The 14244-nt window shown below is 36.8% G+C and overlaps 1 protein-coding gene across 11 annotated transcripts in view; it reads left to right on the top strand.

Moving 5' to 3' along the window:
- Window positions 1-14244, top strand: part of myb (v-myb avian myeloblastosis viral oncogene homolog) — a 112381-nt gene that overhangs the window by 89298 nt on the left and 8839 nt on the right. For 8 of the 11 annotated variants that reach the window (XM_043686203.1, XM_043686182.1, XM_043686227.1 and 5 more), the window contains exons 5-13: window positions 1329-1549; window positions 4641-4872; window positions 5289-5357; window positions 5695-5799; window positions 7118-7372; window positions 9735-9874; window positions 10557-10671; window positions 10772-10891; window positions 14025-14132. In XM_043686203.1, coding sequence (XP_043542138.1) covers window positions 1329-1549; window positions 4641-4872; window positions 5289-5357; window positions 5695-5799; window positions 7118-7372; window positions 9735-9874; window positions 10557-10671; window positions 10772-10891; window positions 14025-14132 — 1365 coding nt within the window. Of the gene's footprint in view, window positions 1-1328; window positions 1550-4640; window positions 4873-5288; window positions 5358-5694; window positions 5800-7117; window positions 7373-8160; window positions 8524-9734; window positions 9875-10556; window positions 10672-10771; window positions 10892-14024; window positions 14133-14244 lie in introns of all 11 variants that reach the window. The other 3 variants (XM_043686242.1, XM_043686186.1, XM_043686197.1) reach the window with 3 other exon arrangements.

The following is a 14244-nucleotide window of genomic DNA, read 5'->3' as shown; positions in this document are numbered from 1 at the left end:
CTCATCAATCCCACTTCATTACAGCTTCAAAAAACTCAATCGAGTTAGTGAGATACGATTTCCCATGCATAATGCTATGTTGATTATCCCTAATCAGTCCTTGCCTTTCCAAATACATATGAATCCTGTTCCTCAGGATGCCCTTCAACAATGTGCCCACCACCAACATCAGGCTTAGCAGTGTATAGTTTCCCTAGTTTTTCCTTACCACCTTTCTTAAATAGTAGCAAAACATTAGCCAAACTGCAGTCTTCTGACACCTCATCTGTGGTAATCGATGATGCAAATATCTCAGCAAAGGGGCCTGGGAATCTCTTTCCTAGCTTCTCACTGATTTCTAGGAAATATCTGATCAGTTCTGGGGATTTATCCACCTTTGTGTTTTAAGATGTCCAGCACCTCTTCTGTAATATAGATGTGTTTCAAGATGTCACTATTTATTTCTCCACATTCTCTATCTTCCAAATCCTTCTCCACAGTAAACACTGATGCAAAATATTCGTTTAGTATCTCACCCATCTTCTGCAGTTCCATATGTCAGTGGCTGTGCTGATCTTTAAGGGGCTCTATTTTCTCCCTAGTTATCCATTTGTCCTTACTGAATCGCTTATGGCTTATTCCTGCACTTAATTCTTAATGTCACTTAGTTATTATGCTGCAAGTACAATGTAATATCGTAAAAATAGTTTAATGTGCCGGGAGTATGATAACTATCTAGAGAATGTTTAGAAAAAAAAGCTCTGATGGATGGGATGACTGCTTCCACCTTATGTTTCTAATATCATTGGGTGCAATTCATAATGATTTCAAGGATACTCAATAAGTAGAGTATTGCAGCAATTGTGCCGTGTATTTGATTTTTGTTTTCATACTGGGGGGAACTGTAAACTGCTTTTATTTCTCTGTGCTTCATTCATATGTAAAATGTAGTACATTTATGTTTTAAGTTTTGAGCATCTACTTTCTTTGGTAAACAATAACTAAGTATAAGACAAGAATGATTCAGTAACAAATATTGTACTTACTTACTTCAAAATTCTGAATTTACTAAGCTATTTTGAGATAATTTCCATTGTTTTTTATGGGCAGAAGGGCCTGTTTCCATGCTGTGTGACTGTATTCACTTGTGGCACATCGGCAGTTCTGGCTGGCCAGCATTTACTGCCTGTCTCGAGTGCCCTTGAGAAGTTGATAGTGAGCTGCCTTCTTGAACTACTGCAGTTCATGTATTGTAGGTAGATCCACAATGCCATTAGGGATGGAACTCAGAATAATAATATGTCCATAATTTGTATGAGTTATTTTTACAACACAAATTTTTGTTTTAGGTAATAGAACTTGTTCAGAAATATGGCCCAAAACGCTGGTCTGTTATCGCAAAGCACTTAAAAGGCAGAATAGGAAAACAATGCCGGGAGCGATGGCACAATCATCTGAATCCTGAAGTTAAAAAAACTTCCTGGACTGAAGAAGAAGACAGAATTATATATCAAGCACATAAAAGACTTGGAAATAGATGGGCAGAAATAGCAAAGCTACTTCCTGGAAGGTAAGCTTAATTGAAGAAATAACTATTGGAGCCTGCAGAAAATAGGAGCTTATAATCTTCTGGATCTGTGACAAAGTGACCCTGTAATAAATTACAGACTTATACCAATGATCCCTCACTATATAATTGAGGGTCCTTTGAACACAATACAATCGCTAATGAGAGAAATTTAATCACAGTAATATGTAACCATTGGAGGACTTGTCAGATGGGCAGGGGACAGAGTATGGAGTGAGCTGTCCAAAGGACTAGTATTGTTCTGGATAAGAGTCATATTGGTCTTGAAACTTTTAACTGTTTCTCTCTTCACAGGTCCTGCCAGACGCTCCTTGGTTTCTCTAGATTTTCAATTCAAATCGCCAGTATTTGGCTTTTATTATAGCATAGGGATGATTTTTGTTGTTTTTTTACATTCATGGTGCAGGTTAGGAATAATGCAGATTTATAGACGGCACTAATTTAGGGCATATTAAAATAGAGAGGAAACTCTGAAATTGTAAGGAGTTGGTTAAAATATTTAAGTAGGCAGGCCAATATCAGAAATAAATGTCTGTGTGTAATATTGCCCAGAGAAGAAAATATGACTGTGTAAACGCATTGACTTTAAAATAGCTAAGAACAAAGTTAAGTAGACTTGAAATCTTGTTAAATTCAATACTTAATATGTCCAAGCAAGGCAAAGCAGTATTTAGTCAAACCAATGAATATTTGGTTGTATACTCAAAATAAAGATTAGGTATATCATAAGGTACCATGATCAAATTCCATTGTACAGTGGTTAAATCATTCCTTGAACACTACAGTCGCTGAGGTGCAAAAAAGACAGATGAGTGCTGAAGCCTGAACAGAGAAGATCAGTGAAGCTAAACCCTGTTTTAAATATTTGAGATTTTTTTTAAAAAGCAGTTGAGGCAAGAAAATATTAATTGTGATGGAGGACTTTGGGTCTTTTTGGATGCATTAACTAAGGTGTACTGAATGACTTTGAGCACACTGGGGACAGTTTTAACCTTCAGATGGGTAGATTTTGATTGGAGCGATGCTAAAATCTTAAATATGAGTGCTGAGTACAAAAGTAAGCAGAAATTCCCAACATGTTTGCCTTTTTGAGCAACAGCAATGACCGCATTGGTTGTGTTATGTGTGGCAAATAGATGTTGCCCGCATTCACAAAGACATGTTCTATGGCAAGCCCATTGTCAGTGGGAGACCAGCAGATGCCAGTGTCTGCAAGCAAGACCTTAAGTTGACAGGGGTTGGAGTTGATGTCTAGGAAGTCCTTGCTACTGAATAGCTGTAGATGAATGGTTGTGAAGGATATCAAGAAAACTGGTCAAAATAAATGACCAAAAGACAGAATGAGAACCCAGGAGAAAGAGAAAATATTAGTTGGTTTGTGGAAGACATTGATCTCATGCATTGGCCTCTACAGCCAAAACAGATGATATACAGACCAGAAATGATACTCTCACCCCCAGTCTCTCATCTCCTGAGACAGACAAATGCCTACTACTACTATAAGTCTCAAAACTGACCCAACCTCTTTTGGTTTTAACATTAAGAATAGTAGCTATTCTGCTCCAGGAGACAGATTGTTCATTTAACTCTTAATCAGACTATACTTCACATTTTTTCCATATTTTGTGTTTAACCAATGTTTCAGTTTTTCCAGGCCTTTGATGATTTTTGAATCTGGGCTCATTTCTATACATCTCAATTGCCATTGTTTGATCTGTATTTTTGCTTATGTAAAATATGTATAATAAGTTATTTTCTCTTGTTTATTATTTGTCCATAAGCTGTTGATATTTTTTAACATTGGGTTGAATATTGTCATATTTTGGCTAATTGTCAATGTAGTTGAGTTTCATGGAAGGTTTCTCTCCCTGATGCCCAGCAAGATTTCTCTAAGTATAGTCCTATACTCACCTCATTATTACCTACGCCATCATATGATGATGCCTTTGTCTGATGTTAGCCCAATTTCACCACTCACCATACTTAAAGAACTCTCCACTGCCAGGATATACCAGAATAGACAATCAATCCCTGGAGCCAGCACCATGTTTAAAAGATCATTGTGCACCCAGACAAACACTGTTGGTCTGGAAATACCCAACACTGTGACTGACATTAGCCCTGGACATAACCGAGAAGGGGAAATTTACAGCCTCATTTTGTGGACAGGAACCTGGAGGTCCTGATGGATGGGCTGATGCAGAGGTGGCTGTCCTTTATCCCCCAGGGCAGTCCAGGCTACGACACCAGACCCTGCTAGCCTGGGCCAGTGTGGTCTCAGCTGCCTAGAGGAATGCCTAGCGGTGTAGGAAAAAGTTCAAGTACCACTTCCACTCTGCCACAGTAAGTTCCACCATCTTGGCTCATAATCACTTTATCCCTGCTCCTGCATGCACCTCCCACAAAGACTCATGCTGTATCAGTCCTCACTATTGCATGCAACATGTTGCCTCACTCACTCTCCCTCACTCCCAGCAACTGACACCAGCAATCCTGCATGTGCTGTAAGTGGTCTACCCATTCACTCAACAACACATCACTTTCTCTTCCTGCAACTGCATTAATAAATGTGTCATGAATTTCATCTCACTGTTACATTATTACAAGATTTCCAAGATGGCAGCTGGAAGAGAAAGCAGTGAGCTGAAGTTGCCGGGTATCCATTTTAACTCTTGACAGGAAATGTCTATATCTAGTTTTCTTGCAATGGGTTGTATGGTAGGAATCTGCATATTAATAACCTAAGATTTGCCGTTAATAAGGCTGACACAAAGCAATAATCCCCATCTTGATGCCTGGAACTCTGAGAACAACTTGTTGTATTTTTAATGATGAAAAAGCCTTTGCTTGACGACTTACAATTCTCACAGATTTCTTACCATAGTCCATGTCATTCAGGCTTTCGTAAGATTCAGTCTAATATCTCTGTAGGATTGACAATTGTATCAAGAACTATTGGAATTCCACAAATGATCTAAAATTTGAATAATAACCAAATGTTTTTCTCCATTTTTATTATTTAATTGTCAATAAATTGTGGATTTCTATACATTTTTGTGTTATCTCTGTGTAGGACTGATAACGCTATCAAGAACCATTGGAATTCAACAATGCGTCGTAAAGTGGAGCAAGAGGGCTATCTGCAGGAGTCTTCAAAAATTAGTCAGCCAACAGTGACCACAAGTTTTCAAAAAAATAATCACATTATGGGTTTTGCCCATACACCTCCTTCTGCCCAGTTGCCAACTACCCAACCCCAAGTAAATGGTGACTATGCATATTTTCACATTCCTGATCCACAAGAGGTAAGTAATTAGAATTTATTTTTGTTATGCTTTTTATTCCTTTCTAATTCATGGCTTTTGCACACAAATTCAAGTTGTGCTGTAGAATGCATATCCATCTATTCATTTTGAAAGATTAATGGAATATAAACTGTCCGGTAACTTTTATCTGGAATGTGTATTCAAATAGAAGTTCACTGACGTTACATTTTTATATATATTTTTTAAATGCTAAAAATGTTAATTGTATACAAAAATAATTTTTATCGTGCGAAATGCTTCTATTTATATTTTTATCATTATAAACTATTTTTTCAGGTGTTGAGGATTGCTGCTGCATTTATATTATAATGCACATAAGCTTTAAATAAATACCAGCAGTTCTTTCAATATTAAGTTTTAACCATTCTTGACACTTTTCTCTGATTTCCAATCAGATGCCATACCCAGTGGCTCTACATATGAACATGGCCAATATTCCCCTACCTGGCACTGCGGCTATTCAGGTAGGTTAAATTTGTTTTCTTCATTGTCACGTTGTATGAATGACAAAGACATTGTTGTCTAAGGTTAGTTTAAATTCAGTGATTGCAATTTACAGAAAATGCTGTATGTCAATAAAATGTTGATATTTTGTTTGAAGAAATTTATCCTCTCTTTTAGCTGCTAATCATTACCATATATCCACAAAAAACGTTCATTTAAATGTTGGTTTGACCTTCATGGTTGCCTTGGCCTCAGCTATGGTAGCTGAAATTTTGCAAGTTTTAAATCAGTATAACATTATATTTAAAATCATACCCTTTGATCTCTTCTTTCTTTTCCCTCAACTCTTAATTTCAGAAGCACTATAATGATGAAGATCCTGAAAAAGAGAAAAGAATAAAGGAATTAGAGTTGCTACTAATGTCGACTGAAAATGAACTGAGAGGGCAGCAGGCATTACCAGTAAGAATGTCACTGTGTGGCTTGGATAAAGGGCTAGCAGCTTCACCCCAGTGCTCTTCTCTTTTTATCTCTATCTTTTAAAGGCTCTATATTAATTTTAAATTTGTCATGTCCAAAAGTAAATTTTAAAACCAAAATCTCCACCAGACAATTGTGGAGTAATGGTGGATTTATTTTCTGTTTAAGTACTTCTGCTTCAAGAATCTTCAATGTATTGACACTGATTTATTGAAGTATTCTCACAGTATCATACCCTGAATTTTTAACTTTTTGAGAAAAATAATCTAGAGCCCAGTATCTGACTGTCACTTTCTCTAGCTTTGCTCATCTTTTGCATTGCATTTCATTGCTTACCTGTATTAATTTTTAAAGTGCATGTTTGACTGTTTAATCCAATGTTCTTTTTAAACTCTGGATTACTTTCTTGGCTGGTTACATTAACCCATTTTGTTTAAATTATTAGCAGATAGTGATGCATGACAAAAACTCTTGCTGGCTTTTTAATCAATTCCACAACATATGAGCAGTATTTCAGTTGTAAAAGCAGTAGTGCTGGTTTTGGTTTTACTGTGCATGGTAAAAGCCAGACAAATATGAGTGAAAATAAATGGCCAGCATACTTCGGGTTTTTGAAGCAAAAGTTTTGATACAGTGGGTCTGCATGAAAATAACCTGCATGAGAATTTGTGTAACTGTACTAATGGTTTTTAAATTTAGAAATTATATAAACTTGATTTTATTTCTTAAAGTTTATCACTTCTTCCGTCATCTGACTACATATTAAGCTTATCTCTAATTTCTCCTCTATTTTCTGATAATTTTGATTTGCACACCTCTGTGTTGCGTTGGTGTGAGCTGCAGCATCAAAACATTTAGCTGCAGTAATTCACTGCTACAAAAGCAACTCTAACCCAACATTCTAAAATGGCCTGCATTAGAATTTTAATTAGCAAAGGAGAAAAGCCACATAGAGCACACAACTCCACAAACTTTATTATATTGTCTTAAAATTTTCCCTGATTAGAAAGAAGCACATTAATCAGTTGTTTTAATTGCAAATGAAGATATTTCATTATAGTAACAATGGTTACTCTGTTATAATATCTGAGATTTTTTGTTGAGGGAAGACTAAAGTTAAGAACATGTCTAATAAATGTAGGGAATAGATTTTTTTTGATCTCAGAAGAAAGCTCTTGCTGTTTCAAAAATCATTTACAAGAATGATGGAACTACAAAATGTTTAAGCTGATATCAGATTTAATCTCACCGTGCAAATGAATTGCTAACCTCCTTTATTTTCTCTCTTTCTTTTGGGCAGACTCAAGCAGCAGACTACTCTGGTTGGAATGGTACTGTAGTCATTGATAATGCAGGAGTTCACAACAGCAGTGTGGCCATTACTTGTTTGGGAGAACATCGGCAGCCAGCACACCCACCTCACATGGAACATGGTTGTTTGCCAGAAGAAAGTGCATCACCAGCAAGATGCATGATTCATTCTAATGGAATACTCTCACCAATGAGAAATGTTCCAAATTCTGAGTACACAGAAACACTTCAACTCATAGATTCAGTAAGTAACTTTATCAGTTTTGTGGTCTTTGCTTAAAGTTGCATGGCTCATGTACTTATGTAGGATTTGTATCTCACTGGTTACATTTTAGTTGGTTCTCCAATGTTAGGATTTGTAATTGGGGTAATAGATTAGTCAGTATCACAAGTTTAAAATCATAGTGAATAAATATTTTGATAATACAGCAGATACTTATTGTTAATCTTTAACGTTAAATGTTAACAATGTCTGATGTGAAATCCAAGGTAGATATGACAAAGAAACAAAATGTTCTATGTGGATAAAATTTCTAGCCACAGCTTTCAATTTTGGTTGTATTGTAAATAGGCATAATAGATAGGCTGCAAGTTATATATCTCATTAGAGAAGAAAAGTAAGTAGTGTGGAGGGCATGCAACCAATCTGTTATAATTAATTCTTGCAACTCCAAGGAAGTTTTGTTTTATCCATGAGTTTGCTATTTCATTACCCAGAATCAACTTAGACTATCAAATGATGGAATAAGTTTAATTTGGAAATTCTTCGCAGGAACTATAAAATAATTTGAGCAGAACAAATTTATATATAAAGCCTTACATTACTGTACTTGTAGATCTTTCTGTCTGCAAATCTTGGAGGAAGTGAGAACTTTGAATGTGTTTTTAAAGACTGGCTTAAGTACAAGTAGTTGAAAAGGGGGTATTCCCAACAAATGTTACCGTGCTTTTGAAAGCTATAGCATATATCATTTAGTTACACAGGTGGCACTGTTCACCGTTTATAGATTCGTACCTCCCAAATTGTTTCAGGATCCATCTACTTGGGGTGATCTCAGCAGTTTCGACTTCCTCGAAGGGGAAGACAGCACACCTAGCAAAAATGTTACAGCCAAAATCACACAGCTTCAGCACAAAGAGAGCAGCGTTTGCCAGTGTGAAGGACATATTAACACAAGCCTAAGCAAAAGCATGGTGTGTCAGGGCTCCCCTGCTTCGCTCAGCTCACTCTCTCCTTCAAAGTTCAGCACTCCACCAACTATCCTTCGCCGCACAAAGAGAGGGCATCCTAACCACTCAGCTAGTGGTGATAGTAATTGGTCCACATTAGCTGACTTCAGCTGCTCTACTCCCAAGCGTACCCATGTCAAAGGTCTGCCCTTCTCTCCCTCGCAGGTAGATGAACAGTAATCAACAGATATTACTAATACTGCAACAGACATTAAATGGTTAACAATTTAGAAACTAATTCTATGGAACAAATGACTAATCACTTTTATACTCACTGATTTGACTGTGTATTTTTAACCCACTCACTACTGTCCTTCTGACCACTCTTCTCAGATCAGCACAATGCTAATTAGTTTGCTTTCCTTTTTATGCACTTAAATACCAACTTTTTTCAATAAGTGTACTAGAATATGATTGGCTTTTCATTTACATTTTGTATTCAGTTTAGTCAAAAAGTTGTGTTTCCTGTAACCAAGACTTGGCCTCTTTTTCTGATTTCCCAGACACAAAGCATTTGTATGTTGCAATTCAGCACAACATTTTTGTGTCTTGCTACATTTAACTTGTGTTCTTTTGGCTGATATACTCAAGGACTGAAATTTTAAATATTGTCATTGAATTTATTAAAAAGCAATACATGACAAAAACATGCTGGATCGCTTAGTTTACCAGGATGGACTGTTGGATTAGATTTTTTGCCTTCCCAAATATAATCAATAACGCAAGAGGATCCAATTACATTGAACATAATATGTTCCTCTTCTCTGGACCTTCATCAGAACCCAATACATATTTAATGCAGGTATGCCTGGTGAGAGCAGATATATTGGCTGACCCATGGACTGATGCATGGAGCCCTCTAGGGATCTAGATCATGAAGATTTGGAAGCAGTTGTTTTTAATTTTTAATGCCTTTTTGCAAATTAAAAAAATTGTCTCTGAAAATTTTGCATGGTCAAAAAGATTCCAGCAAACATTGTGAGCAAAAATGTATTTGCTCTTTTTGGTCTGTGAATTTTTATGCTTTTGACCTCTGTTTTAATAAATGAATAACCTATTTAAGAGTGTAATGGTTCCAAATGTATATTGGTTTCAATTTTGAAGTTTTAAAACATTTTATCAGTTTCTGCCAGTTTCAAGTTTTTTTTGAACTCCCAGAAAGTCACATTGTTATGTTACTGGAAACAGAACTTTTTTCCCTTAGGTGTTATTTTGTGTTGCGTGATTACACCTGCCAGTAATTTTAATTATTTCAAAAGCAAAAATGAAACTCATTTCCATTTGAGGTTCACTTTTATTTACCCTGGCCTCTGTGGATGGAGCTTCACACTCTAGATTTTTGGTACTTTCATCTCAATGGCTCTTTTTCCTTTCAGTTTTTAAATACACCCACAAATGAGCACCTAGAAATGGAATCACCTGCATTAACTTCTACGCCAGTGTGCAATCAAAAGATCATTGTAACAACTCCACTACATCGTGACCAAACACCTAAGCCTCAAAAAGAAAATGATGCGTCAGTATGATTCTGTTTCTTATAGATTTTGTTTCCTTTCTTATGATATTAATTAATTGATAAAAAAAAGTAAAATGATCTGATTTATGTGTGATATTATTTCAAAAGGTGCTGAAAAGCTATGACAGTCATTTGTTGGAGAAATTGTATTTTTGTTTTATCGAACAAGGGCATCTTATTGAAAAGTTTTATATGTTTATAAATGTTCAAAGAAAAATGGCCAGTTGCATCAGAATTTGAAGAAAGTCACCAGTTTGTAGTTCATGAGCCAAAAGATTAACTGAAAATACAAAGCATTTTGAAATAATATACATAAAATATCACTATGGTCACATGGTATGACACTGCTTCAATTTGTATTTGCCCTCCCAAATCTACTCATTAAGGCCCATAGTTGGGAATTTATGCATTGCAATTGTGACTTCCCAACAGGCAACTTTACTGTAATTATTACAAGAATGACAGAGTGACAGGTAGGCATTTCCTCAAAGTTGCATATGAAGTATGTTTCACTCGATCCTGCTTTTATGCACCTCCCAGAAGTCATATCAGTATTGTGTTGGGCATGGACCAGAATGTTTTGTGTGTTCATTCTGAAAATGGCATAGATCTAGAGTTTTTAAGGGATGGTCCAGCACAATTTTCTTTTAACTTAGTAACTTGGCTCTAACTGTTTAATTAGTTTCAGAACTCCAAATATCAGACGTTCAATATTAGAAGGCTCACCTAGAACACCCACACCCTTTAAAAATGCACTTGTTGCTCAGGAAATTAAATGTGGACCCTTGAAAATGCTGGTAAGAATTTCTGGCCTGATTGATTGTCATTGTGTGAATATTAATTTGAAGCTTATCAGTAGAACGATTTTGATAATTTCTCATTTCCTTGCAATGTAAGGCAACATCTCATCTTGCAGACAACACTCAAGATGTAATTAAACAAGAGGCCAATGAAACTACAATTATAGGTAGTCTTCATGAAAATGGACAACCTCTTTTAAAGAAAATTAAGCAAGAAGTAAGTTTTTCCTTTCTCTATAACAAGTATAAATTTTTGCAAACTTGCAGGAAACCTACAATCCAAGATTTTGGAGATTATATCTTTGAAAGGCAACAGATTCTACAAATTTTAAAATCTACCTCATTACTTGCCCTATCTTTCTTTTCCCAACCTTTCTTTAATCCTTGGACGCAGAAATGTAAACCTGGAAATCACAGTGGATGCTGTTATTGTTTGAAATTGCTTCTGTTGAGTTTCTTACTGTTATTGTAGTGGAATCCTTAACCTGTTTATTTTAAGTCAGTTAGCTGCTCTATTAAATATTAAAATACAAGGACAGAAATTTAAAACATATTAAGTATTCGTTCAAATCAATTATAACCATAAGTTTAAAGAGCTTTATTATGTCACCCATTGGCTTTAGTTCTTTCCAATAGAAAAAAGACTCAACATCCTTTTACTAATATGTGTGATCTTTGACCCCTCTTTTCTGCACTGTGCCCAGTGTCCCTATGTTCTTTACTAATAGAATTGTATGTTGTACCTTTGATGTGTTCTAACCAAGATTCAATTCAGGTAAATTATCTACTTTAAAATTATTTATCTGTCAAAATAATGTCTAATACCTGATTTACCTTGTTTATGGTCTTGCTGACCTGCGACCTGGCTTTTAGTGATTGGTACATTTGTACTCTGAGGTTCCTTTGCTTCCCTTTGATACCTGGACTTGCACCTTCCAAGCAACACGTGATATGTCTATTCTGCCTACCAAAATGTACTATCTTACGTTTACTCATGTTGTGAATTATGCGTCCATTCTAAATGTTTATTCATGTCTGCCTGTAATTTATTCTAGTCCCAACCAATTTGACATTATCTCCAAATGTAAAACGTTTGGGCTGAGTTTTCAACTTTGAACTAGGGATTGGGAATTGGGGAAATTCCTAGCTTCCCACACATGCCTCAGGAAGTTTTCTTTGTTTTGACCCAATTCTCATTGCAGGAGGTCAGTATGTGCTACAGTCAAGGCAGCTGACCTTGGAATGCTTTTACAGATAGTCACCGGGCACTGTCAAGTGCTGAAGTTGGCTGCTTGAAAGGCCTGCCTCAGTGCTTGAGACTTTATTTCAGTTTTAGAAAGAACAGTAAGGCTTTACATCCCTCATCACTCACATATACATTGACCCCTTACCTAACACTACGGGCAATTTAGTATGGGCAATTTAGTATGGCCAATTCACCTGAACCTGCACATCATTGTGACTGTGGGAGGAAACCGGAGCACCCGGAGGAAACCCACGCAGACACGGGGAGAATGTGCAAACTCCACACAGTCAGTCGCCTGAGGCGGGAATTGAACCCGGGTCTCAGGCGCTGTGAGGCAGCAGTGCTAACCACTGTGCCACCGTGGGCCGAAGGGCCTGTTTCCAAACTGTAATCTAATCTAATCTAATATACTCCCGATGCCCATCCATTGCATCTTATATTCCTCCACTCACCTATTATGGCTCCTCATATGCTCCATGTCCATTATCCACCTCTCTGGCCCCTCACACCCTCAATGCCAAGTTATTCCCCACACTCACCTCTCATAGCCCCTGTGACAAGCTGTGTCCTTCACCAGCTCCATGACCTCGTACGGCCTCAGTGCTAACTGTGGCACCATTCCTGATGAAGGACTTATGCCTGAAACATCGATTCTCCTGCTCCTGGGATGCTGCCTGACCTGCTGTGCTTTTCCAGCACCACACTCTTGACTGTGGCATGTTCATGCTTATTTACTCATTTGTACAGAACCAGTGACACTAGGACAGATTTTAAAAAAACTTTAACAGAGGCAGTCATTCATTCATAATTTTGTTTAGTTCCTTAAGAAAATTCCTTTCAATACAGGTTAATAAAAGTGTCAGTCTTCCAGATCCTAAAAAAGCAGAAAAAGCAATTACATTATATAGTATTTGAAACAGCAGAGTTCCAAGTAAGCTATTACTTGAGTGACAGCTCTCTGATTTAGTCTATCAATCACACCGTGTTTATTTATATTGAGTCATAGAGTACAGAATGACATCCTTTGGCTCAACTCATCTATGCCGACCAGCCATCGCAATCTGATCTAGTCCCATTTGCTAGCATTTGGCCCATATCCCTCTAAACTCTTCCTATTCATATACCCATCCAGATGCCTTTTAAGAGTTGTAATTGTACCCTCCTCCACCACTTCCACTGGCAACTTGTTCCATAAATGCACCACCCTCTGCATGAAGCAGTTGCCCCGCAGGTGTTCCCTCTTACCTTAAACCTATGCCATCTAGTTTTGGACTCCGCCAGCCCAAGGAAAAGACCTTGGCTATTCACCCTGTCTTTGCTTCTCATGATTTTATAAACCTATATAAGGCCACCTCTCAAACTCCAATGCTCCATGGAAAAAAGCCCCAGCCTATTCAAGCTATTTCTATTACATAAACCTTTCAATCTTTTCTGCACTTTCTCAAGTTTAACAACATCTTCCCTATAGAATTTTATACAGTATTCTAAATATAGCCTTACCAACGTAAATAAGTCGAGGTTTCAAGTGCTTGCAGTTTCTGCAGTGGATATGGATGTTTTGACATTTCTGTTGGCCTATAGCAAACAGAGTTTATTTTTAGAAAGTGGAAATTCATGTGTGAATGATTTTTCTTAAACCTTTCCTTAAGCACTTTAGAGTTCATTGATTCTTTATAAAATGGGCATGGAAGTACCATGACTCGACATGCAGTGTCTCCCCAAGTCCATAAAAATCTAGCCACCTTATTATTCTAAACTTCAAATCATAAATGTAAGTTCTGAAGAGCAGCGATCCCAGTACTGATCCTTATGGAATCCTACTTCTCACTTTCTGCTTCTCAGACTGTGTACTCTTTGTCCTGCTCTTTGTCTTGAAGCCAGCTAGCAATCCAATCTGTCATTTGTCTGCTGATAGCACCTCCTCCGACCTTATTTATCATGCTATTACGGGTAACTTTATTAAAAGACTTGTGAAAATATAAATAAACCATTTCCTGCATCACCATTGTCTAATTTTTTCAGACCTGATAATTGCATAATGTTCCTTTGTAAATCAAGATCATATTCCTAATCATAAAGTCTTAAATTTACTTATTAATTTCAGGTGGAGTCTCCTGATAAGAAAATGAGGAAATTCCTCACATTGGCACCATGGGAAAGAGAACACTTAAATACTCAGCTTTTCTCACAGGGTCCTTTGGAAGAAGTACCTGTATGTATGCTAAACCTTGTTACACTTGTTCTATTTTTCAACAATTTCAATTAATAAGATCAAAATCCATGTTGAAATACACTGCACTGTAAGCTAAAGTAAAGAAAGATTG

This window comes from Chiloscyllium plagiosum, chromosome 3 (assembly GCF_004010195.1).
Source record: "Chiloscyllium plagiosum isolate BGI_BamShark_2017 chromosome 3, ASM401019v2, whole genome shotgun sequence".
NCBI classification, from domain to species: Eukaryota; Metazoa; Chordata; class Chondrichthyes; order Orectolobiformes; family Hemiscylliidae; genus Chiloscyllium; species Chiloscyllium plagiosum.
This window is presented reverse-complemented; position numbering and strand designations above follow the sequence as displayed.